The 25,710-nt window shown below is 37.1% G+C and overlaps 1 protein-coding gene across 1 annotated transcript in view; it reads left to right on the top strand.

Annotated features, from left to right (window-relative positions):
* Positions 1–25,710, top strand: part of LOC123244541 (E1A-binding protein p400-like) — a 105,182-nt gene that overhangs the window by 56,501 nt on the left and 22,971 nt on the right. Inside the window, exons 25-38 of the mRNA XM_044673054.1 lie at positions 53–138; positions 594–889; positions 3,107–3,309; positions 3,401–3,570; positions 5,119–5,315; positions 11,169–11,280; positions 16,493–16,636; positions 17,583–17,753; positions 18,085–18,168; positions 22,585–22,716; positions 23,472–23,516; positions 23,614–23,767; positions 24,404–24,645; positions 24,790–24,963. Of these exons, the coding sequence (XP_044528989.1) occupies positions 53–138; positions 594–889; positions 3,107–3,309; positions 3,401–3,570; positions 5,119–5,315; positions 11,169–11,280; positions 16,493–16,636; positions 17,583–17,753; positions 18,085–18,168; positions 22,585–22,716; positions 23,472–23,516; positions 23,614–23,767; positions 24,404–24,645; positions 24,790–24,963 (2,210 nt within the window). The remainder of the gene's footprint in view (positions 1–52; positions 139–593; positions 890–3,106; positions 3,310–3,400; positions 3,571–5,118; positions 5,316–11,168; positions 11,281–16,492; positions 16,637–17,582; positions 17,754–18,084; positions 18,169–22,584; positions 22,717–23,471; positions 23,517–23,613; positions 23,768–24,403; positions 24,646–24,789; positions 24,964–25,710) is intronic.

Here is a 25,710-nt window from a genome sequence, read left to right as displayed (position 1 = left end):
TTTGGGAGGGAAGAGAACTAACAACAAGAACAAAAACCTCTTTATTTTTCAGTTGGTTTGCCCAGCAGACCTGCTATTGTTAACCTTTCATCTGGGGAACAAAGAATCGTATCCAAATCTGCAGGAACTCAAACGCAGGTAATTATTTACTTGGTATTAGCGTGTTTATTTTGTTAATTTTTTTTTTTAATTGGACCTATCGTTTTAGTGGTGTAAGAAGTTTCCTACTGGTGTGTGATTAGCTCCATCTTTGTAATTTACAATTTTAGAGGGCACTGAGGTTAGATGACTTTTTCATGGTTATACAACCATCATGTGGCAGAATTGAGGCTGGAACCTAGTTCTAAACCTTTAAAAGAATCATAGAAAATGGTTTTTAATTTTTCACAAGTTTTGAAAAATTCTAACTACTTGCTACAATTAAAAATTTTACACTGCATAATTATTTTTAACATGAAATGATAAGTATTAATATATAGTTTTAATATACGGAGCAACTTACCCCACATGCCACAATTTACCATTAGCAATTTTATCTTATTGTATTAAAATAAATTCTCTTTATCTTGTCTTTATCTTTGGGGTGGATGAAGATATCATTGGCAGAAAAAAACAAACTTTTAAAAGAGCGCCTTGATAGGATATTTTCTGGCAATGAACGACGTTGTTCCAGAGCTCCTGTTTATGGCAAAGATGTATTGGGAATTTGCTCATTATTTGGGGAAAGGAAGGCACCTCAGCATTATTACCCTGGAGAAAAATGGAAACAGGCTGGCTTGGTGAATTGTTGCCCTTCCTCATGTACACCAGAATGTTCAGCAGACCCACTTCAATATCTGAGATTGACATCACATCAGCAGAATGAATCCCTACAGGATGCCATTAAAAGGTAGACATTTCTAGATGTTGTTTTTACTATATTGTGAATGATCTGCAAGAATCAGTAATATTTTCCAGCATTTTAAAATTTGTTTTCTTCCCACAAAGTTTGTACAGAAAATGAATTTCTAAAAATAAGCATTATACACTTTTGGTTGATAAGTTTAAAAATAAGACAAAATGTTTCTGCACTTACTTACCTTTTAGGTGGTCCTAAAAAGGTTGTACATTTTATACATGTAGTATTAAAGAATTTTGGAATTTTTATGATCAGATTTAAAAAAATTATCTGTGAAATTGAAATATTCCATAGAGCCTATTGTTGCAGCCAATCCTATACACTGATATTGCGTGTATTTTGAGATTGTTAAGCCAGGATGAATGAAGAGTGTTTCTCTTGATAACATAAACAAAACTGAGTCAGAGTTCAAAAGAATATTTTGAAATTTAAGTTTCTCTACATTCTTTGCTTTGTCATTTTCTCAGCAGATGCCAAGCCAATAAGCTGCTAATAAGTTATTAATTATATCATGTTGAAGGGCTGCATTTTAGAGACCATTTCAGGCATATGCCTTTAATGCTTTCTATTTTAATCCTGGTTATTTGTATTTAATTTAATTATTTCATGATTGTCAGAACTGTAAGAATTCATCCTTAAGTCACCCATCATGAAGTCAAAAGCTCATTGATTGAACTTGGCATCAACCTCATTGTAACTCAGGTGTCATTGTGAATCTGGAGAGACTGTGCCAATCTCTCTGCCCTCTGGGACCCATGTTTACTCTCTGGATGGCACAGCATGCATCTTCCAGGGAAGACTGAAATTGCCCTGAATTTAAGTTTGAGGATTTTGTTTCGGTTGGGGAAATTCTAGAATATTTCATGAAACAAAATTGTGTGACTAGCTCATTTGCAGAGAGGTTGTACTCTCCCACTTGAAATTGCAGGGTCTTAGTATAGATGATGCATGGAATACCAGTCCCCTGAGGGCCTTCTCCAAGTAGTGACATGCCCCAGAACAGGAAGAACAAACTGATTGATAGAAAGAGATTCATGGGCACTAGTAGCCAGCCACATAGGACTTAACTGGAGTTTTTTTTTTTTTTTTCATCTATGCCTAAACAGATGGAGAGGTGAGGAAAGTAGAAGGGGCCACTTGGCTATAGGGGAGATGAAGTTTGAGCAGGGGTCAGGGAACACTCCACTCCCTTTTCCAAGAGGCTGCAGAGATCCTGGGGGGGCTGTTGTGGGAGATGGAGAAGGGGCCCCTTCTCTTCCCTTAGGGAGTCCTTGGAGTCCAGAGATGACATTTGAGAAAAGCAGGCCTGAACAGAGAAGGCACATAAGTAGTGAAATGGGGAGCAGAGTCAGGCTTTGAATTCTGATTCCATATCCAGGATTCTTGCCACAATTGTACCCTTAACACTTAATACTCATGTAACTTCTGGAAAGTTGTCTAACCTTGGGAGGTATTACGATTAAAAATAATAAAGACTGATATAAATATAGAAATTAGTAGTTTAATTAAAGCCATGCTGATAAAGTCATTAGACCATGCGCTTGTAAGAATTCAAAACTGCCGCTTCAGCCATAATTACCTCCCCTCTCATGCTGCACCCAGTAGCTAAAGAGGAAGTTCAGAGTCGCTACAGGAGTTTATATCCCTTCTCTTACATCATCCCACTTCCTGTCTACCATGAGGAATCATGGGAAATGTAGTTTCAAAGTCTCCCACATGTCCATAGTAAATATATATATATATATATATATATATATATATATATATATATATATATATATACTTTTAGATGACATTTCCCAAATTTCACTTTTACAGAGGCACACTAAGATCAAGCCACAAGCAGAGCTAATAAGTGCTGGAAGGAAGATTTGAACCTAGGTCTTCCTCATTCCATGCTTAGCGCCCCACCACACAGTGTTACCTCTCTTAGGCAATTGTGAAAATGACATGAGCCAAACTACTCTTGTAAATCATGAAGTTCAGTGGAGTACAGACTACAGCCTCCAGAATGGGTTATTTGAAAATTGCGCGGGGGTGGGAAGAACATGGTCTTTGTGGTCCAGACACCCAGGTCCTGGCTTCAGCCCTCTCTGCCTGGCTCTGTGGGTATGTGGCCCATCTGAGGCAAGCATCTCCCTTCTCTCAAAGGATCACCTGAGAGCCCCTCCAGTACTAATGTGCCATGGGGTTTGACATTTCCCACAGGGCACTCCGGGTGCTACCAGCTGTGATTGCTGCTCCCCCTCATCTCTACACATCAAATCCTTCTCCATCCTACAGCCAAAAAATGAACCTCTTCAGACACAATCTCAAGTTGGAGCTGGCTCCTTATTTGCACCAACTGCAGCAGATAGCAGCTCCACATTCATTGCAGTTCCCTGATCTCAGACTGGTGCAGTGTGATTCAGGTATGGGAAAAAATCAGCCACACTATGGAATACTTGCTTGGATATATGCTTGCTTACTCATTTTTTGTCTCTCCTATTTCATTTAAAATAGGCAAGTTAGAAGCTCTGGCCATCTTGTTGCAGAGGCTGAAATCGGAAGGCCGTCGGGTGCTAATTCTGTCCCAGATGATTTTAATGTTAGATATCTTGGAGTTATTTTTGAACTTCCATTTCCTCACTTTCATCAGGATTGACGAATATGCCAGCTATGAACAACGTCAGGTGAGGTATAGTTAGGATTTAAGATATTTATGGGGATGAAACCTAGAGGAGCATTTAGTTGAAAACTCCATTGGTTGTCAAATAATAATAATAACCATTATTATTATTATCAACAATAATAATACTTCTATAGTGTTTTAAGGTTTGAAAACAACTCTACCTATGCTAATACATTTAGATGTTCATAATACATAATCTATGAAAATAAGGCCCCTTAGAGCTTAATAAATGCTGTATGGAATTAAAAATCTAAAATCAGAAGCATTGAAGTGATATAACTTTTACTGAAATCATAATAAGGCACCTAAGAGGCCTTATTTTTTTTAACCCTTGCATTTTGTCTTAGAATTGATATTAAGAATTTATTCCAAATGCATGGACTGAGGTGGACATGAATGGGAAATAGACCCTAAACAAGGACACTTGTTACAACCAGTGGAAATGTGCGTTGGCCATGGGTGGGGGGAGAGCGGGGGGTGAAGGGGAAAGTAGGGGCATAAAGTATGTAAACAGATTAAAAACAAATATTAATAAATGTCTAATAAAAAAGAGAATTTATTCCAAGACAGAAGAGCTAGGCAATGGGAGTTTAGTGACTTGCCCAGGGTCACATAGCTAGGAAATGCCTGAGGTCAGATTTGAACTTCCAGGCCTGGCTCTCAATCCACTATATTACCTAGCTGGATCATAGTACCTAATTGTTTCATGAAGGTGATCCAGGGCTTTTAAATTCTCTGTTAAGGGAGAACATAAACTCTTGCAGGTTCTACCAGGCTCATTCTTATAACAAAGTGTAGGCCTGTTATTGGGAGGACCAGCATAGCTAAGTACTCAGACACTATGCACTAGCTTGGTCTTTGGGTGAGAGGGTTTTTGGTCATGGCACAATTTTACAAGTTATAAAGATGTAATCTCTCTGGGTAAAAGGAGCTTCCTAGCTGTGTGACCCTGGGTGAAATTACAGATCTTTGAAGTATTGTAAATATTACGCTACAGTTCTAAGAACTCAATAGCATTATTCAGATGCTGATAAGAACTGGGAAAAGTTAGGTAGATTGCCATAAAGTGGGAGGGATGTAGGCTTGGAGAAAAGCAAAGGCAGTAAACTTTGGAGGTTGGTGCAAGGGGTGACATGCCACCCCCTGGGGAAAGCAAACAAAAGGATGTTTTTACCTTTGAAGTCCTGAAGTCCTGAGGTATTAACAGGTATGACATTCATCCCATATTGGAAAAGAAGGGCACTCAACTCATTCCTTGTTTGCTCCTACCCTCACCATTTTCCCTTTGCCACCCACCTCTTTTGACTTGCTGTGAGGATTAGAATCAAGAAGGCCTTCAAGGTACTTGGCAGGAGGTACGGCTTGCTGGATCCAATCCAAGGTTAAATGTTTAATACCCCAAATCTTAGACAGGAAGGCAGGATACAATGTCTAAGACTTATTTTACATTTAAAAAGCTCAAGAAGGTCTTATATTTTTAGACCAAATTAAAGCTAAACTTATCATTAGTTAATAGAATTCAATACTAATGATCTTTTTCATAATTTAGGAATTGATGAAGAGTTTCAACAGAGACAAGCGGATATTTTGTGCCATTCTTTCTACCCACAGTCGTTCAACAGGTGTAAATCTTGTAGAAGCTGACACAGTGGTATTTTATGATAATGACCTGAATCCAGTGATGGATGCCAAGGCCCAAGAATGGTGTGATAGAATTGGGAGATGCAAAGACATCCACATATACAGGTAGCATGGAATTGCTTTTCCATAATTTTTTTCCAATTTAAATACACCCCAAAAGTAATAAGTAACAACTTACCACATTAAAATATATCTTTGATATCATTGGTGTGGCTCTTTGCTCTAGCAATGCCTATGGAACCTCACTATAGCTGGGTTCTCTCATGCTGGCAGTCTTCCTCGCCTTATCTTGACATATTTTGGTGGAGCACATGGGCTCTCAGTCTTCCCTTGCTCCTGCTACATGGCCAGCCTGTTTTTTGTGAGCATTAATTTTTTTTGATGACGTCTTTTATTCCTTTGTAATTTCTATTGCTGTGTGTTGTAGCCTGCTCACACCTACCACATGCTGTTCTATTGACCATTGAGCAATATTGATTTTTAATTCTTTGTAGTCTATAGTATAAGGGTTAAAAATTAAAGGGATAGACTAAATATATAAAAATGTGGTTGATGAAATTATTACTCAAGTTAGAATGACTTTTTATGGTAGTTTATTTACAAAAGAAGAAAGAGTAAAAGTAAGGAAATCAGAGAGACATTAGATAATTACTCTGGCCTGGTCCAAACCAGGCAGGGCTTCAGAGGCCCCAGCAAAGGGGTACCAGAGTTAATTAAACAAGGGTTTTAGCCATGAGGCCTCCTCCAAAATGAGGGGCCTCTCTGGAGGCTAGTACCTCTCAGAAAAGCCAGGAAGGGGAGTCAGCCTTTTTCACTCACCCACGTGGTAGTCCTAAAGGAAAATTGAAGAGCAGTCTGAGGTCTCAGGCTGGAGCTCCTTCAAAATCAAGTTGAAAGAGCTGGTCATAGGAAGTTCTTGTCACTTTTAAAGATCATTCCTTTTTTCTCTTCCTGTGCTTTTCTTCTAACTTTACATGGACCAATTGCAGCTATAGTTTTGCTTAGGACTGCCCAGGGGACAATCTTTTGATTTTGATTTGTTACTCACTATCATACATGTGGGTCACAGACCTCCCCAAACTTAAAGATAAGTGAGGTGTATCTGCTTCTGGTGATTAAATCTAAAAATGGGCAGTGGAGAGTTAATCCCATCTTCACAGTAGGGTTTCTGACTTGTAGTAATACAATAGCTCCAGGATATGTTGGTTTTGGTTTCATAGAGAAATTTGGGGTCAGTAAAAGAACTTTGTAATTTCTAAAGGTAATCTAGCCTATTTAAATTCTGAAAATGAACAGTGAATTGAACCCAGAATTAAACAAAAGAAGACCTTATTATTAATCTATGAGTAAAGGAGAAACAGTAGTAGTACTGATTATCCTAATACCTAAATACCTAAATAGCAACTTGACCTACTTGTTCAATGGAATGATATTGGAAGTCAAAGGCAATACCAGTTTAGAAAAGAAGATCATTTGTAAAATCTTACAAGGAAGAATGGTACAAGAATGTCAACAATATTACCTCATTAAAAGAGATAGAAGATTGGAGAATTTAAAGAAAGTTTGGCAAGAGAAACAACTAAGCAAAGCATCCCTAAAACATTTAAGAATGAAATTGGTAGTTCCTCAGAGCCATATCCTTGGCCTTCTCTTCTCTCTTTCTACTCTCTTGGTGACCTTAATAATTCCCATGGCTTCATCAATCATCTCTATGCATGACTCTCAGATCCACATATCCAGCTCTCATATATCCCATGAGTTCCAGGCCCACATTTCTTCCCCACTAGACAGCTCTCCCTTGCTATCCCAAAGGTATCTCAAATTCAACATGCCCCAAATAGAAATCACCATCATTCCCCCTCAACCTGCCCCTCCTCCTGAAAATTCTGTTTCTGTCGAAGGCATTGCTATCCTTTCATCACCCAAGTTTGCTGCCTAATGTCATTCTCATCTCTTATCCTTTTCTTCACCGTATACACTCATTATGCTGATTTTATTTCTACAATCTCTCTCTTATCTGTCCTCTTCTTTCCAATTAAACTGCAATCACTACAGCCCAATTCTTTATTACCTTTCACCTGAATTACTGCAGTGACTTCCTAATTTGGCTCCCCATATCTAGCTTGACCCTCCTCCAATCCATCCTCCACAAAGCTGCCAATTTTACATTTCTAAAGCACAGATCTTATCATTATTGCCTCCATCTTACCTCTAGCATAAAGGAAAGCTATCCAGAATTTAAATACCTTTTAATCTGTCTTCAACATGTTTCCAGATTGATCATATAGTATTCACTTTCCTGCACTAGAGTGCATTCTAGTCAAAACCATCTTCTAGAAAATTAGATAACAGTTGATCTCTGTGTTTATTGCTTGTTGACTATAAAAAGCATTTGACTAAGCAGAAGAAAATGACATTGCAAAGACTCCTTTCCAACAAGATATTTCCCATGTACATATCAACATCATTCAATGTTCCTTGAAAGGTTTGACAGAGAATTCATTTTTCTATAAATCTTTAGTTTTTTATATCCACTGTTATAAATAGGGAGATGTTTGTTTGCTGAAGGGACTCATCAGTGTCTTAGAGGAGTTCCAGCCCAGAATCAGAGGTGCAGAGGGATTCCCAAAAGAAGATGAGGTCTTCCAGATCTTTCTGTTTTGAGATGACATTAGGGTGGTTTCATTTGGCCCCAGAACACTAGAGTCCCCTGGCTTAGATTTGTAAATGCTCAAAAGAGTTTGTCCTAATTGCCAACACAGGAAGATCATGAGGGAAGAAGGCATGTTATCCAGATAATCAGATAATGACATGCCGTAGAGTGGGCAGCCTATAATACTTATCTTTTAGTACAGATACTCCCCCCATACCAACAACACACACACACACACACACACACACACACACACACACACACACACACACACACTGTCAGTATTTAGTGAATAAGGTCTAGAATTGAATAAGAGGAGAACAGGCTGAATTTCCTTTGGAAATTGTAAAGTTCTTTTGGTAACTCCCAGCTTTTCCCTGAAAAAAAAAAGAGTTCATTTTTTAATGTCAATATTCTGTCAGTGATGGAACACCATAGTCCCCAAAGAATTCAATCAATCAATCAACCAATCAAGTATTTATTAAACACTTACTATCATGTGCCAGGCATTGTACTAAGGGATGAGAATGCAATTACAGTGACTCAAAGAATCTTTTCTCTCAAGGAGCTTACATTCTACTAGAGGAGAAAACAATAACATATAAGTATATACAGAATAAATAAAAAGAGAATAAATATAAATAAAAATAGTTAAATATAAGGTAATTAGTGAGGACACTAACAGTTGAAAGGACTTGAAAAGCTTCATGTAGAAAGTTGTGCTGGAGCTCCATCTTAAAGGAAGAGAAGAATTCGTTGAAGTGAAAACGAGGAGGGAAGTATATTCTGGGATAAAAGACTGCCAGTGCAAACACACAGAGACTGGAGATGGAATTTCATGTTTGAGGGACTGAGAGGTGGTTAGTCTGGCTGCATCTCAGAGGGTGAGAAAAGGAGTCATATCTACTGAAGGTGGGAAGATAGATTGGGGCCAGTCTAAAAAATAAATAAATAAGTTTGCATTTGATTCTAGAGGCAAGAGAAATTTCTGGAGTTTATTGAGTGGGGATGTGACACTACTAGATACAAGCTTAAAGAAAATTACTTTGGCAGTGAAATAGAAGATGGGCTGAAGTAGGGAGAAATTTGAGACAGGGAGGTTGAGTGAGAAGTTATGAGGGACCAAACTAAGGAGGTCTCTGTGTGAATAGGCAGAGGGTAGCAGATGCAAGAGATGTTGTGGAATGGGTCGATGGGGATATGATTGGGAATGTAGACTCTAAATGATCATCCTAGTGCAATTATCAATAATGTGGAAATAGGTCTTAATCAATGGTACATGTAAAATCCAGTAGAATTGCGTGTCAGCTATGGGGTGGGGGTATGGAGGGAAGGGAAAGAACATGAATCATGTAACCATAGGAAAATATTCTTAATTACTTACTTAATTAAAAATTTTCAATTAAAAAAAGATGTTGTGGAGATTGAAATGACAAGATTTGGCAACAGATCAACTATGCAGGGTGACAGAGAGTGAAGAGTTGAGGATAAAACCAAGGTTAATAGAAGAATGGTGCTATAACTGAATTAATTCTGTTCAATTATTTCAACAGAATTAGAGAAGCCTGGAAGAGGGGCAGTTTTTTGGAGAAAGATAATCAGTTCAGTTTTGGACATATGGGGTTTGAGATGTTTTCTGCATCTAGTTTGAATATCTAATGTGAGACTGGAGCTTAGGGGAGAGACTGGTATTGGATATATAGATCTGGAAGATCTATAGAACTAACAGTTAAATCCAAAAGAACTGAGGAAGTTATTAAGAGAGACTGTAGAAAGAAAAGAACAGAGGGACTAGGTCAGAGACTTGGGAAAGCTCACAATTAGGGACTGTGGAATAGATGATGAATGAGTAAAGGAAACTGAAAAGTGGTTAAATGGGTCAGAGGGGAACCAGGAAAAAATAGATTCTCAAAATCCAAAGAGGAGAAGGTATTAGGGAGAAAAGGGGGGACAACAGTCTCACATGTAGCAGTGTTGAGAAAGATAAGCACTAATAAAAAGGTGATCAGATATAGCAGTTAGGAGATCACAGGTAACATTGGAAAGAGCATTTCCACCAGGTGTTGAGTTCAGAAACCAGATTGAAAAGGGTTGGAATGCATTTTGAAAAGAGAGTAAGGGAAGACAGTGAGTGTAGATAGCTTTTTCTAGGAGTTTGGCTTAAAAAAGGGCTGGGACAAAAAATGTGTGTGTATATGTATATGTATATGTATATATATATGAGACAATATAGGACAATTGCTTGACGGAATGATAGGATTTCTTAGTGATGGTTTTTAAAGATTGAAACTGACTATTGATATCTTTGTAATAATATAAGGAGAACTTAAGGAAGGTTCCCAGCAGACCTCTTGTGGAACACTTAGAGAAGAAATTGGCAATACTCATGTAAAATGATCAGGCATTAATGGGTTGTAATTTACAACATTGAAGGGAACATATACGTTAAGATCATAGATAATTAGAATATATTTTGATGTTCAGTATAACTGAACATCCTAGGGTATGGTTACTGAAAAACTTTACTGTGTTTTCATTTTCAGAAGTGAAATACGTGAAATTTTGTTGTTTCCTTTTCAGTAGTGACTTAAAAAAAACACACCACAACCCTTACTTTCCATCTTAGAATCAATATTAGTTCCAAGGCTGAAGAGCTAGTAAGGGCTAGGCAGTGGGGGTTAAGTGACTTTCCTAGGGTCATCAAGCTAGGAAGTATCTAAGAATAAATTTGAACCCAGGCCCTCCTCTCTCTGGGCCTGGCTCTCAATTCATTGAGCCACCTAGCTGCCCCTCAGTAATGCCTTTTAAATAATGATAAAATGTTAATCTGTTCAGATCATTGCTTTCTAACTTTAGTAGAACATGAGTTTTTATGGAGTAGCACACATGATCCTTTTCTACAGAACAAATAACTTAAAGATACAATCAGTCCCTAAGTACCTGGCACAATGAATTGCACATAGTAGGGACATAATGCATTTATAAATTAAAATATAAAGAGTTGAACAAGAAAGTTAATTTTAAGTAGAGTGGTGTGTCTGTTTATTTCTACTTTATGTAATCTTAGATGACTTATTTCAACTGTATCTAAAATTAGGAATATCTAGTGTGGATTCCTTCCATCAATTAAAAAAAAATTCTTAATCCAACAAGCATTTATTAGTATCTCACTTTGTGCTAGAACCATATAGGATACAGCTATAATTCCAAGTTATGAGTTAAGAATTTTATAAATTTAGTTTTCAAATATATTAACTGACAAGAAAGCACTAGTGTTTAATTTTATATCTGGTATTTTTTTCTAGGCTTGTAAGTGGTAATTCTGTAGAAGAAAAGCTATTGAAGAATGGCACCAAAGATTTAATTAGAGAAGTAGCAGCTCAAGGAAATGACTATACCATGGCATTCTTAACTCAGGTATTTAACTTTTGTTTTTGAGAATTTTATTAATTTAGTTTGTTGGTTACATTAAAATTCCAGGTATCTCCATCCCTCTTTCCCCTTCCTCCCTAGGAAGGCATTATTTGACCAAAAAAAATTGCATACATAAACTATTTAACTTTCAATAAAATAGGAGGGAATGTTTCTGAAGTAATAATAACCATACTGCATTAGAAATTTTAGATTGTCTATAAACTTAAATCTAGCTATTGGTACTCCAAATAGTATGACCCATCTGAACAACTGGATATATTTCTGAAGGAAATGACATATTAATTGTAACATTTACTTTCTAAATTGAACAAGGAGACCAAAGAAACTTGTAACCAAATTGAGGAAAGGCTCACAGGACCTCCTTAAAGAGGCAAATATTTGGTTTTGTTATGGCAGAGGCAACAATAAACATCATTTCATGGAGCATTTGGTCATCTTGTATTACAGTATTCATGATAAATATTTGCTGAAAGAACACCATGAAGGAATTTTCAGCTTTTACATAAATATTTATAAGAAGACTATAAATTCTATGAAGAACTCAATAATATCAAATCATCATATACTATGATATTCAAGGATTGTAATGCAAATGTGGGAATAGGTGTAGATGGTAAAAAATCTATTGGAAAATATGCAATAGGAATAAGGAATGAAAGAGGTCAAAGACTTGTGGACTACTCAGAAGTCTCATGCCTATGCATCATGAAATGTATTCCTTTCTTTGAGAAAAATATTGAGAGGTATTGGACATAGTAAGCACTGAGTTATAGCATGAAAAAGGAAATCGATCCTATTTGAACATAAGAAATAAAAGGATAACTTGTTATTGATGATATTTGTATAATTTATCTATGTTTATTCAAACCACTGACTTGCTATTGCAAAGATCAAAATTAGCTTGAAGATAGAATAAAAATATGACAAAGATACAGTAGGTAATTAAACCAACTGTATCCTGACTTATTTAAATTAGTTATTGATGATGGAAATGGAATAGGAATGGAAGAAAGAACAATCACAACAACTACAATAATTCCACACAGAAGTTTGATTAATGTAAATGAATTCTCATAACAAGGAGCCCAAAATCATCTAAAAATGACTTAATCAGCAAACATCTTATATATTTGTCATGTGGAGAATTATGGAAGATAAGTAAAATGTCATGTTAGAATAAAAGCTCATTTGTGTTTATATTCTAAAGGGAAGAGTTGATATATATAAAGAGGATGTGAAAGAAGACTGAGTAGTATTGCCTCATGAAACAGAAAATAGTCTCCCCAATGGATCATAAAAACATAATCAACTTAAAAATTACAATAATTTGTGCATAAAAGGAAAAGAGAACAAAATCAATGATTGGCTACATTGATAAAAAGCCAATTTGGGGGTAGTCCCCTTTGGCATAGAAGTATATATTCAAAACAAATGCTTTCAAACCCCTCATAGTTCAATTTCACATCCTAAAATTCAATATGGATCTCCTGGTGCAGCATGTAGTCTCTGCAGGCATTTTCATGGCACGTTCTCCAGAGAGGTTTGCTTTCTGGATTCTGGGAGGTAGTTCTTCTGTTCTAAATCAAATTCAAATAAAATTTCACAACAATAACATAGTCCCCTTTGAGGTGGATAATAACAAACAGGGATCACTCAGGGATACTTGGCTGAGTTATAAGGTATATGAACCAATTGCAAAAGAAGTAAAAAACTTCTAAAAATTCACATAAAAGAGAAAAAATAACTTGTGAATGAAATATAAAATATTAAAGTCTTATGTCTAAAAAGTCTTAAGTAAAGAAAAAATAACCCTATAACAGGCCCTTGAATCAGGACCCAATTAAAGTGATTTAAGCAATCGTGCACTTACCCAATCAGTAGCCAGGACTACAGAAATTTTGCCACACTTTGAAAGATAGAAAAGGGACTACATCAGTGATGGGCAAACTACGGCCCACAGGCCAGATGCGGCCCACTGAAATGTTCTGTCTGGCTGCGCAACATTATTTCTAATCTGATGAATACAATGAGTAGGATACAATACAATGAAACTTTGAAAGAGTTGCCTTAGAAACAGACTGACAGACGAGCATTTCCTTTCCTTTGGCCCCCTCTTTAAAAAGTTTGCCCATCACTGGACTAGATTATAGGAGCAAATGGGAGCCAGGATGGCACCTAAAGAGGTGCTTGTTAGAATGTGGTTCAGAGGAAAGACATATTTCAAAACAGCCACAACCTTGAGCCCCAAACAAGTTCATGTCCTCTTGTCTTGGCTCAAAATTACATTAATCCCACAGGATTGGTTAGTCTCTTTGACCTTGTGCTCGATTGGCACTATGCAGGTAGCTTTGTGCGTCTTTAGCACTGTGCAGTGGCTCTTTTTAAATTCCTTTACCCTGGGATCAGACAGAATCATTAAGCAAAGTCCCATAATTTTTTTTAAACAATCAATGGCATTATTCTATAGTTTAAAGCTTTTTGGGTATGCATTAATATTAGAACAAATGTATTTTTAAATTTATATTACTGCAAAATAAAAAAAAGGATTAATATTGATTACATGTACTTCAAAGTACTCAAATACTATATTGCAAATATAAGGAAAAAAACAATAAAAATGTTTTAAAAATCAAAAATATATAGCTTACAAATCAGTGACACACTATGTCAGTCAAGGAGAGGTAGAATATAAAGATTCTTCATGAAAAAATGAGATCCATTTCCTTTTTAAACTTGGCCATGAACTATTGTGTGAGTGCAAATGATTAAAAAAAACCACCATATATATAAAAACAAAACAGTAGTAGATTAGATAATGCACATTCAAATAAAGTACCAAATTCCCAAAATTCACAATAGCCCAATTATAGACAATAGCAAACAAACCCATTATTATATAGGATTCACATGAATTTATATATAGACACTTGCTGTGTGATATTAAAAAAAAACCTATGAACTGGTGTATACTTGTCACAAATCTACAGATATAGGAAATCTTTCAACTTTTGCAGCTGCTACTGAAAGCCTATTTTGGGTCTATAACATCATCAAGAATTTAGATCCTTCTGGTGGATGAGTAGAGTAAGCTGAAGAGTTAAAACTATTAAGTCATCCAGAAGCCACTTGCAAACTGGGGAATCCTCCCTCTTGGAAGCCTTCTAGGGGTACCAGGCCCTAGGAACACCTTCCCAGCTCCTCTGGTATGAGACTGTTATATATCTCATCCATTAAGTTTTTTACAAATGTGGAGGTGAGGATATATAATAATCACTTGAGCTACTAAATGGACCCTTTAAAAACAATTTAGATATTTAGCTCATTAAATTCTCCAAAGGTTGTATAAGCAACTTATGACATTAATGAATCAGATGGACTTATGGGTTGTCACAATGATATTTTGTTCAGTACAAGTCATAGGAAAACAGTACAGATAAACTTAAAAGAATTCAAACCTTAAAGCAATCAGCAATATACAATAATATAAGCAAATGACAAGGTACAAGTAGTGTAGTCAAAATCCTTTTTTCCAATTCCAATAGACTTGTTTACTATCTTGAGGGGAGATAAAACTCAAAAAAGTTAGCAAGCAATAAACTTCCCAATCTCTTTTAAGGTTCTTTCCCCTCCCCCATATAAATCAACCATTTGCATTTCATTTGTCACCCATCTTAAATTTTTCATATACCCACTGGGCAGAATTTCCACTCTGCTTGTTGAGAGCATTTAAGACTTTCAAAACTTTGTCAAAATATTTCAGTTTGATTTGTAGTTTAAGCAGCCCCCTACCTTGTTGCATATTCTTGAGAAGTAAATAAAGTGGGAAATCTCCAATGAAAATAAAAACTCCCTGGAAAAGAATTAAGCAGATCTAAACTTCACTTTGTAACCTTACCAGCTCAAACTGTTGTTTCAGAGTTTCAGGCATGCTATGAAAAAGCATTATTCCTAAAAAAAAAGAAGGCTGAATGGGGTTTATTTACAGTAAATAGAGAGAAGAGCCAAAAGGTAGAAATAAAATCCCAGAAACTTCTAATTCAAATCTACTGATTTAGTCTCTCTGCCCTCAAAAGAAAAACTGCAGAGAAGTCCCCTTCCTGTGAAAAAATTCCTGAGTTGCAAGTCTCTCTCAGCCAGGAGTCCAGGGTCAGCTTAAGACTTTGGCTTAAAAAATGGCTAGCACAGGCTGGAAAAACCCATGTGGGTTGGGGGAAGGAATTGGAGTTCTCACTTGTTCATTAGGAAAAAGCAGCTAGGATTGGCAGACTGCAGGCTGGGCAGGGAGCAATGAGGAATGCTGGCTCAAGTAGATGGATGTGAGAAGCTGCAGTGGCAGCAGGAGACAGGTGGACAACAAACAGGCAGGAGGGCAGGGTGAGAGGAGAGAAAAGGCAACCCTAGCTCTTGGCTCTTGTGGAGGGTGGGTGGAGTCTGAAAAAACTTACTAACTTTACTTAAAAGCTAACTGAGTAGGGGGCAGCTGGGTAGCTCAGTGGAGTGAGAGTCAGGCCTAGAGACAGGAGATCCTAGGTTCAAACCCGGCCTCAGCCACTTCCCAGCTGTGTGACCCTGGGCAAGTCACTTGACCCCCGTTGCCCACCCTTACCAATCTTCCACCTATGAGACAATACACCGAAGTACAAGGGTTTAAAAAAAAAAAAAAGCTAACTGAGTAAAAAAGTTTTTTTTTGAGACTTTGTGTCCCTTCGTGGTTGCCAAAATGTGGATTAAATTTAATATCCAATAACTATTATATTTAATAAAGTTTCATGAATAATAATTAAAGTAAGACACCTAGGTATTCAGCCTGCTTGCCAGAGTAAAAAGAGGAAGAGGGAGGAGCTACAGAACTTATAAAACAATAACGTGATCACATAAACATGGAGGTGTAGGAGAGATTAAACGGAATTTGGGGAAATACTAAGGGACTTATGGGGGATGAAGTCCAAGGTTCAAAATCTCCATTTATACAGGGTGTGCTAGACAGAAGGATCTCTAGTCTTTCTTTCTGTAACTCTTATGGTCCTCAACCTTTGAAGGAGAGATGATTTGAAGACAATATTGCTGAATATTCCCTGCTTGGTGGTTTAGATGTTTTTAAATGAATGCTGATGAAATGTCAAATCCAAATCATTGCTGACAAATAAATTAAACTGGCTGTTGACCACACCATGGTGTTTTTTTTTTCTCTCAGCAAACGATCCAGGAACTCTTTGAGGTCCATTCTCCTATGGATGATACTGGCTTCAGAGTGAAAGCTGAGGAATTTGTTCTTCTCTCTCAGGAACCTCCTGTTGCTGAAACAATTGCACCCAAGGTTGCGAGACCTTTTATAGAAGTAAGAAATAGTAGCAAAAGTGAATAGAATATGAATTAAGGTAAAATGGCGAAAAGAAGTTAATGATAAAAGATAAAGATGAAGATTTGTTTTGACTTTTAATTTTATATTTAATGTCCCAAACTTTATCATTATTTTGATTTAGATTTTGTGCCAAATTTCCTTTTTCACCAGAAAGGAAATATTTTTTAAAAAATAACAAAAAATATGTTTTCATTTTTAATGAATTTCAGGTTTCTTATCAGTCTATTCTTAGGACTATTTTAAGCTTTTCAATGTTTAAGTATTTAGAAAAACTGAGATATTTTCTTTCCTAAAAAGTATTAGTATATTTTGGAGACTAATGTAGCTACATTTTAATATGTACATTTGGGTTTCTCTCTGATGCATATAGTCTCTTTTTTTTAATAGTCTATATCAAATCTTACTTATCAGGTAGTGAGTATTAAGTGAATATCAAAAGATCAGAATGTGAGAAATTAATGAAATATTAGAAATCATATTATCTAACATATGATTCTAAAAGTTACTTCACTGTTGTTAGTTCAAAAAATGATAACATTATATGTAGTAGAAAACATTTTAGAGAGGTAAATGACCTCATCACTTACCAAAATTAGAGCCTTTGATTTTTTTTCTAATCAAATGGTAGGTAAGCCTGAGATCTTGGTTAAAACCTTGGTTAAAAAACTTGGTTTAGGGACATCTAGGTGGCCCAGTGGATTGAGAGCCAGGTGTAGAAACGGGAAGTCCTGAGTTGAATGTGGCTTTAGACGCTACTTAGCTGTGTGAACCTGGACAAATCACTTAAACCCCATTGCCTTGTCCTTACTGCTCTTCCTCTTTAGAACCAATACTTAATATTGATTCTAAGACAGAAGATAAGGGTTTAAAAGAAAACAACTTAGTGTAAATGTCCCTTTTCCAAAAATCTTTATTTCAAAAGGCTTTGAACAGCATTGAACAAGAGGATGAAGAGGAACCAATCAAACAAGCAGAAGAAGCAGAAACAACAGAAAAGGAATCCCTCCCCACAGCTTTCATCTCAGACCTGGATGATTTAAAAGGCAGTGAAGAGCCTTCACAGAGAGAGGAGTTGTTTGCAGTTGTTGACCAAGTATATATTTTCTCTTGTAAATTGTTAATACTTTAAAAAGTAACACGTCAGTTGATTGAGATATTCTGAAATGCTGCATCTTGCTAGAAGCATGAAAAAAAATTAGTTCTGATGTATTATGTGATTTAGATACTTATCAGTTGATTAGTTGAAGTTTATTGACTTGCCTGAAGGCAGAGGAATGGACTAGATAAACCCTCCTAGTCCCTTTCAGTGTTTTATCTTATTTAGAGGTGTGTGTGTTTTTTCAGAAAGCTAAATAAATTTGGCTCAACTTTTACTTTTAAAAAGGACTCAGTAGTAATTGAACTTTAAAATATTTTTCAAATAGCTTACTCCCATAGAGAAATATGCCTTGAATTATCTGGAGCTCTTCCATGTTTCTGGTGATGAAAGTGGACAAAGAATAATAGAGGTAGGACTTTGTTATAAATTAATTCTATTATTTGAATTGCATCTTTTGATGCCCAAAGCATAAGAACCCCAGCGGGTACTTAAGTTATAAACTTATTGATTTTTTTTTTTTCAGTTTTTGTTAGCACAAAATAGCCAATACTTTAGTCATGGGAATTGACTTACTCTTTTGCCTTGGGCTTTGGATTTGTAGAGTTAAATTGTTTCAAGGTCATATAACTGATACAAAATGTCACAACTAAGATATATGAAGGACTTTATAGAAACTTCATTAGTTTTTTGGGGGGGAGGGTAGAATGGGGGCAGACCTTTGTAACTATGTAAGGATTTCCTGGTATAGAAAAGTCCTTCCACCCAAGGCAGATGGGAAATGTGTCTGTAACTTGTAGTATCAGAATTAAAGTCTTGGGGCAGTTGAAAGTTAACTGACTTACTCGAGGTCATATAGCTTATGTCAGAGGCAACACTTGAACCCTTGTCTTCCTGACTCCAAGGTCAGCCCTGTATCCACTTTGCCATGCAATTATTTATTACTTATCCTCTCGGTAACTGCTTACTGCCTCAGTTACCCAGTCCTGCACTTGAGACAGTAAAGGGACAAATTGCATAAGACACATGAAAGTTTTTATAATCATCCTCATATAGTTTGCTGTTTCTATTGACCATATGGGCCCATGGAAAGAACACTGGAGGAAAAGAAAAAGAACCTGAAGGACATTCCTAGTTGCCCTGGAACAAACTACATGGCTTGGGGGTGGTGCTTGGCACATAATAAGTGCCTAATTGATGCTTATTGACAGGAAGATTGTCTGACCTCTTTGTTCCTCAGTGTCTCCATCTGTAAATGAATCTGAGGTCTGCCCTCCCTAAAATAAATTCTTTTGGAATAGTGGGAAGAACACAGAATTCAGTTCTGAATCTTGGCTTTGCTGCTCTTCTTTGTGTGACCTCTCTGAGTCTCAGTGTCCTTCTCTATAAAATTAGGGCACCAGACTAAATGGTTTGCAAGGTCCTGTCCAGTTCTAAATTCTTTGAGAGAAAGGGATGGAGCAAGCATTTATTAAGTACCTACTATGTGCCAAGCATTTTACAAATATCATCTCATTTGAACCTCACAATAACTCTGGGAGGTAGGTGCTATTGTGATCCCTACTTTATAGATAAGGAAACTGAAGCAGACAGAGGTTGGGACTTGCCCAGGGTAACACTGTTAGTGTCTGAGGCTGGATTTAAACTCAGGTTTTTCTGACTCCAGGCCCAGTGTTCTATCCACTGTATCACCTGTAAGGAAGTTTCACTAAATGATTATTATAGTGTTTATTAACTGATAGTGAGATAATTAAATTAGGATAACAAAATCTTAGAGTTGAAAAGAATCTCAGAGGTCACCTACAATCAGAAACAAGAATTCCCTCTACAATTATGTGTGGTAGATTCTTCTTCTCTGATTTTTCAGCTACAGGAACTCCCTATCTTAAAAGACAACCCATTCCGTTGTTGGATATCCTCAATATTAGAAAGTTCATTCTTTAATTAAGTTAAAATCTGTCTCCCCATATCTTTTACTCATTGCTCCTAATTCTCTCCTTTGGGGCAATATAGCTTAGGTCTAATCTATCTTCCAGGCAACATCTCTGGAAATATCTAAGGCTGCTCTAGTGCCCTCCCAAAATCTTTTCTTTAGGCATTAAAAGTATAGTGTCTCCCGTGGTTCCTGGTCAGTCTTTCTGAGCCACTTATCATTCCTTGAACATGGATCAGTCTGTGGTGCTGAGAACTGAATCTATGTGTGGTCTGGGCAGGGCACACAGAACAATTTGAATACTGCCCTTGTCCTGGGCGCTATTCTTTTCACATGATAGCACGTGAACATTTTATGGTCAGGACTTACAACTGAATAGTCACCTGAAGTCTGAGCAAACCTGTAGTCAACTGAAACTTTAAGTTTTATTCAGATAAACTGCCTTTAAACTATTTATCTTGCATCTGCTATTTGTATGATGGTTTGGTTTGTTTTAGTTTTGAAACTAAACTCTGGACTTTGCAATTATCTCATGATGTAATAGAAAGGATGCAGGGCATGGAGTTCTGGGTTCCAATATATTTATAACTCTTAATGGCTTTATGAATAAGGACAAGTTGTTGTTTAGACTCTCTGAGCCTCAATCCCCTCATCTGAAGTATGGAGACATTAGTATTTGGAGGATTTCTATTAGAGGGTGTTGTGATAATCAAATGAGAGAATTATAATCATTAAAATGCTGTATACATATCCACCACCACCACCACTACTATTGACATCACCATCACCACCATCACCATCATTATCATCATTGTTATCATCACCAACATCATCTTGTTCTCATCTTTTTTTGAAAGTGTTGATAGAAATGGTTCTGGGGCTGATCATTATTCCTCTTAGATTTTTTTAGATTTAATATTCTAAGGACTATTGCATGGGTGGATAAAATATCTCCTGATTCTAGTCTAATAAAAGTAGTAGGATGCAAGCTTATCTTCACTGAAAATAGCCTTAGTACAACTCTAGTAGCAGACAGGAAGGACCATGGGGATGCTTTGTACCTCAGCCTGTTTTCATAGGAGATCATTTAGATCTTCTCTCTTACATCTCTGTGTTTTGAAAGTTATTTTATTCCTTATTATGGAATTATTATTATTATTGGTGTTTATTAGTTTAGAGTCAGAGATTATTAGTATTAGTATTAGTATTTATTAGAGTGAGAGATTAGTGGTCCTTTGGTGACATCTGTTAAAAATGTTTGTTCTTAAGTTTTATGGCTAGATGTTCTGTCTGGGCAGTTGTGGATAACAGTCTGGTCGATGATAATGAACTGATTCTAGAACTGTTAATTATAATAGAGTTCTCCCATAGATTTTGAGGACTATATATGGAGTACAGGTATTTGTCATCAGTTGGCCCATGAAAGATCTTGAGCTCCTGGGGCATAAGGGAAAGGGAAGAGAAGGATTTCTATAGTGCCTGCTACAAGCCAGTCACTGGGCTAAGCATTTTATGAATATTATCTCATTTGATCCTCACAACCACTTAGATAAATAGAGGTTAGATGACTTCCCAGGAACACATAGCTATTACATGTTTGAAGCTGGATTTGAATGCAGGTCTCCCCAACTCTAGGCCTGGTGCTCTGTCCACTGAACCACTTAGCTGCCTTTATATGTCTAGTCATGAGGTTTTGATAGGTATTTGATTGGCACTAAATATTTACAGCCTACAGTGATGGGTTGAGCTACTACTGCCACTTCCTTGTATAATCTATGTTATTATTGCCATTATTATTATTGGCCAGATCTGTGATTTCATTAGTAGCAGAAACTATTAAAAAAAGAAAGTCTTAGCTTGGAATGATTTATTTTTAATGAAACTGTGCTGGCATCTTTTGTCTTCATCATTTTACATTCTAAGAACTCACGAAACATCTTTTGATTATTTTTTTCTAATTGTTGCCATAAATTGATGGTCAGGATAATTGGTCTGTAGTTTGCACAATTTCCCTAATTCTTTCTGAAAATTAGACCTTATTTTGCTATCTCCTCTTGTCCTCATCTCCATAGTCCTTCCAGTAAAGTGATTTCATCTGCAAATTCTTTTGCCATCCTGATATATTATTCATCTGGACCAGGATGTAAGCTAACTTAATGTAAAACTAAGGGTTATCTTACATTTTCATCCATCCTGACCCTTTGCTTTCTCTTAATCATCCGTGTTTGTTTCATCCTTTCCAGTCTAAAGACCTTCCCTTTAGTAAGAAAGTTGTAAGCAAAAGATAGTTAAGAAATTTGACTGTCTCTTTGTTACCTTTTAATGTTCCACTGTCCACCTCAGGGAGTAATCTATTCCTTCCTTGTCCTTCTTGTTCTAGACATCTAAAAATGCCTTCTTTGTATTTCTTTATCTTGTATTCTTTATTTCAAGTCTCAACTCACCTTGAGTTTTAGTTTTCCTACCAGAGTATGGCTCTGGATTAGCCTTTTGTATGTCTTTCTCATTTCAGCTTCTGTATGCATCGTTTTCAAATCTGAGTCCCCCAGGGAGCTTCCCTCCATGTTTAGTCATATTGGGTCTTTAGATTCTCTCTCTTCCTTTTCCTCATCAGGACCATTTATATGATTAGAGTGTCAGAATCCATTCAAGCTTCTCCCTCTTGAGCTGTCTATTTCTTTTAGAATCATGGGCCATGCGATCATGCCTATTACTTTTCTAAACCTTTGGAAATCTGCTTTCCTAAAGTCTAGAGTTTGCATCTCACTGTGTCCCCAGGGTCTTCTCCTTCCCCGCCTTGACTGTCAGGACTCAAATGACATGGTCACTTTCTACTAATGAACATTTAAAAAGTCTAAAAATGTAAAGCTTCCTTGTTGTTCAATTTTGAAATAGAGGAAATTGAAGAATGTGAAGAAAATTTGGGAACTCCATCATATGAGAGAATTGAAGGAAAAAGCAGAAAGCATGTTTCTAGAGGAGGAAGAGGAGTTATTGACTTACACGAGGGAAGATGCCTATAATAAGGTACCTATCCTTGCATAAATGCAATGTATGATATCTTACATTATAGGGCGAAAAAATCTGCTACGGAAAAGCTTTCAGTCTAAGGCATCTAAGAGAGTAAGTTAACTGCAAGCCAGGGTTTGTCCAGTGTGGATTGTTAAGGGACGGGACAGGTAGAGAACCCATTTTCCAAGCTTTACCTTCTTGCTTTTTGTAGGGGGACAAGCTTGTCTGTCTGGGAATCCCTTGAATACTTTTTTCACAAAGACTGCATTCACTTGTCACTTACTGGAGATACTTTTAGTGCAAAGCATAAGAATAACTCGTAGAATCATTTTGCTTTTCTGAGCCTTAGAAAACTAACCCCCCACCCATAACTTTTTTTTTTATAAAAGAACTTGCTGAAATGAAGTATTGGCTCTGTTGTGAGGAAGTTTGCTAAAATTACAATTCAGTAAACTTCCTCACAACAGCTCATAATGAGCCTTGAATTCTGCAAGGTAAACTACGAGCTGAGCATGAAGGGCTCTTTGATTTGTTTGGAAGGGTACACTTTGCTTTCGAGGTTCCCAAACCTTTGCTTTCTTTTTAGTAGTCACAGCTTTAATCCCTCCTTTACACATTGTCAGACTTAGCTGTGGATAGAAAACTTGCCTTGGAATGGACTATGATGTAGGAATCAAAAAATTGTGTCATTGTTGGTGGTAATTTCTCCTTAAACAATTGATGTGTTGCCCATAACCATCTGACTCTAAGAAATTGTGTCTTTAATACAGGAATATGTTTATGAAGGTCCAGATGGACAGACCGAGATAATGCCAGTAAGTTAAATGGGTTTTCCTTTTGTGAATCAGAGAAATGTAGTTCTGTGTATGTACCGGGCAGCCACTTTACAAGCATTATTTTGCTATTTTGCAGCTTTGGACGCCACCCACTCCCCCTCAGGATGACAATGACATTTACATCGATCCTGTCATGTGTCTCATGTATGAAGCTACTCCTATTCAGGAGTCTAAGCTGCCACCTGTGTATGTGAGGAGAGAACATAAGCGACTCAAAACAGAACCCTCTGGTAATTGTTTCATTTGGAAGCTTTCCATTGACTTAGTGATTGAAAGACATTTTTCTTCAGATTCAAATCTCCTTTTGTCCTCCTGGCTGTACAGTTTTCTTTTGGTCAGATTTCTTTTCTTACCTTTCCTTACTCTGAAATACAGGGATGAGTTTTGGGTACCTTCCAGCTTGTTAGGGTTCTAGCATAGTCCAGCCCCAGGGTAGATGAGATTCATTGGATGCCCTATAGAGATTGGGAGTGCCACATCCCAGCTGGTCAAACCTGTCATTCAGACCAATTGAAAAATATCAGGGTGCCCATTGATGAATTCAGTCTTAATCTTGTTCTTGTCCATAGACACACAGAATGGTTTCAGCACTGTGAAATTTTAATGGTCAGCTATGCCCCATTTTCTTTGCTTCTTTGGACAAAGTTAATTTGGAAAAGAGTGACAGTATAGTGTCTGTAAGGTATTGGAGAGCCACAGCTACGTGGAATGATATTGGGACCAACTCTTATGAAGGTCTTGGTGTTCTTCTGTTGAAATCCATCAACCTTTGGACCCTTCGAACTTGCCTTAGGCTTTTTGGATTGCCTGGTCATTGTCCTTTTTGTGCTTGCCTTTACAAACACCTCTCTATACTGTCTCCTTAGCTGTTGGCCGGAAGAAGAAGCAGCACCAAGGAGAGGCTGTCATTCCTCCTCGGTCCCTCTTTGACCGAGGGACTCCAGGGATGTTGAAGATGCGGCGAGAGGGCAAAGAGCAGAAGAAGAACATGCTGTTGAAGCAGCAGACTCAGTTTGCCAAACCTTTGCCAACAGCAGTCAAACCAATAGCAGAATCTGGGCAGGACCACCCAGAGTGGCTCATTAGTGAAGACTGGGCACTGCTTCAGGTGATTCTCTAGATAGCAATGGGTTTTTGATATCACTTCATACTTTTTTTTTAAATTGGGGAAGATTTTCTAGTCTTTTGAGATGTGCCAGATATTGATGTTTGAGATGTTAAATAGCAACATGATGATTTTTTTCCCTTATAGGCTGTAAAACAGTTGCTTGAGCTTCCTTTAAATCTCACCGTTATGTCACCAGCACACACTCCTAACTGGGATCTCGTAAGTGATGTTGTCAATTCCTGTAGCCGAGTTTACCGCTCTCCCAAGCAGTGCCGGAACCGCTATGAAAATGTCATCATTCCTAGAGAAGAAGGGAAGGTGAGCTGATTTTTGACATGCTAATAGATGTGTCTCATAGAATTAAAAAAAACACCTCTTATCTTTTGTCATAGAATTGATACAAGTATTGGTTCCAAGGAAGAAGAGTGGTAAGGGATAGGCAAAGGGTCACACAGCTAAGAAGTGTCTGAGACCAGATTTGAAACCCAAGATCTCCCATCTCCAGGCTTGGCTCTCTATCTACACAGCCACCTAGTCACTACCCCAGTCTCACAGTGTTTTCTAAGATTTACAGAAATAACATTTGTACCAGTAGGAAATTCCCTAGACCAGGGATGGGGTTTTGAGATTTTTTGTCTCCATCACTGATGAACTCCATGGCCTGGATTACATCTCCGCCCTCACCATATTGCAGAAATAATAATGCTTGCTCTATGCCTGTTCTTGTAACTGCTTCATCGATGGCAAAAGCCTAGGTAAATTGAGATGAGATGTTATGATTGCTGTTAAAGCACCCAAGATATATGTAGCAGGCTCTCCCATCTTGAAAAAGGAAAAGTCACACTGCTTTTGATGCTATTAAAACATCTCATAGCCCCTTTCTGAGACTTTCTTTTTATTGCTGCCTTACACAAGACTTTTTCATCCATTCAATCAATCATGTTCTTTTGATCAATTCTTACAGAAATACTAAATAACTCTTTTCCTCTCATGAGTGGCAAAAGCAACAAGAGTTGGTAGTAGGTTGGTGGCTCTAGTTCTGCTTTGGTGCTATCATTTGGGAGG

Source organism: Gracilinanus agilis, chromosome 1, assembly GCF_016433145.1.
Source record: "Gracilinanus agilis isolate LMUSP501 chromosome 1, AgileGrace, whole genome shotgun sequence".
Taxonomy (NCBI): Eukaryota; Metazoa; Chordata; class Mammalia; order Didelphimorphia; family Didelphidae; genus Gracilinanus; species Gracilinanus agilis.
The sequence above is the reverse complement of the archived record's forward strand: the minus strand, read 5'-3'. Positions and strand labels throughout refer to the sequence as shown.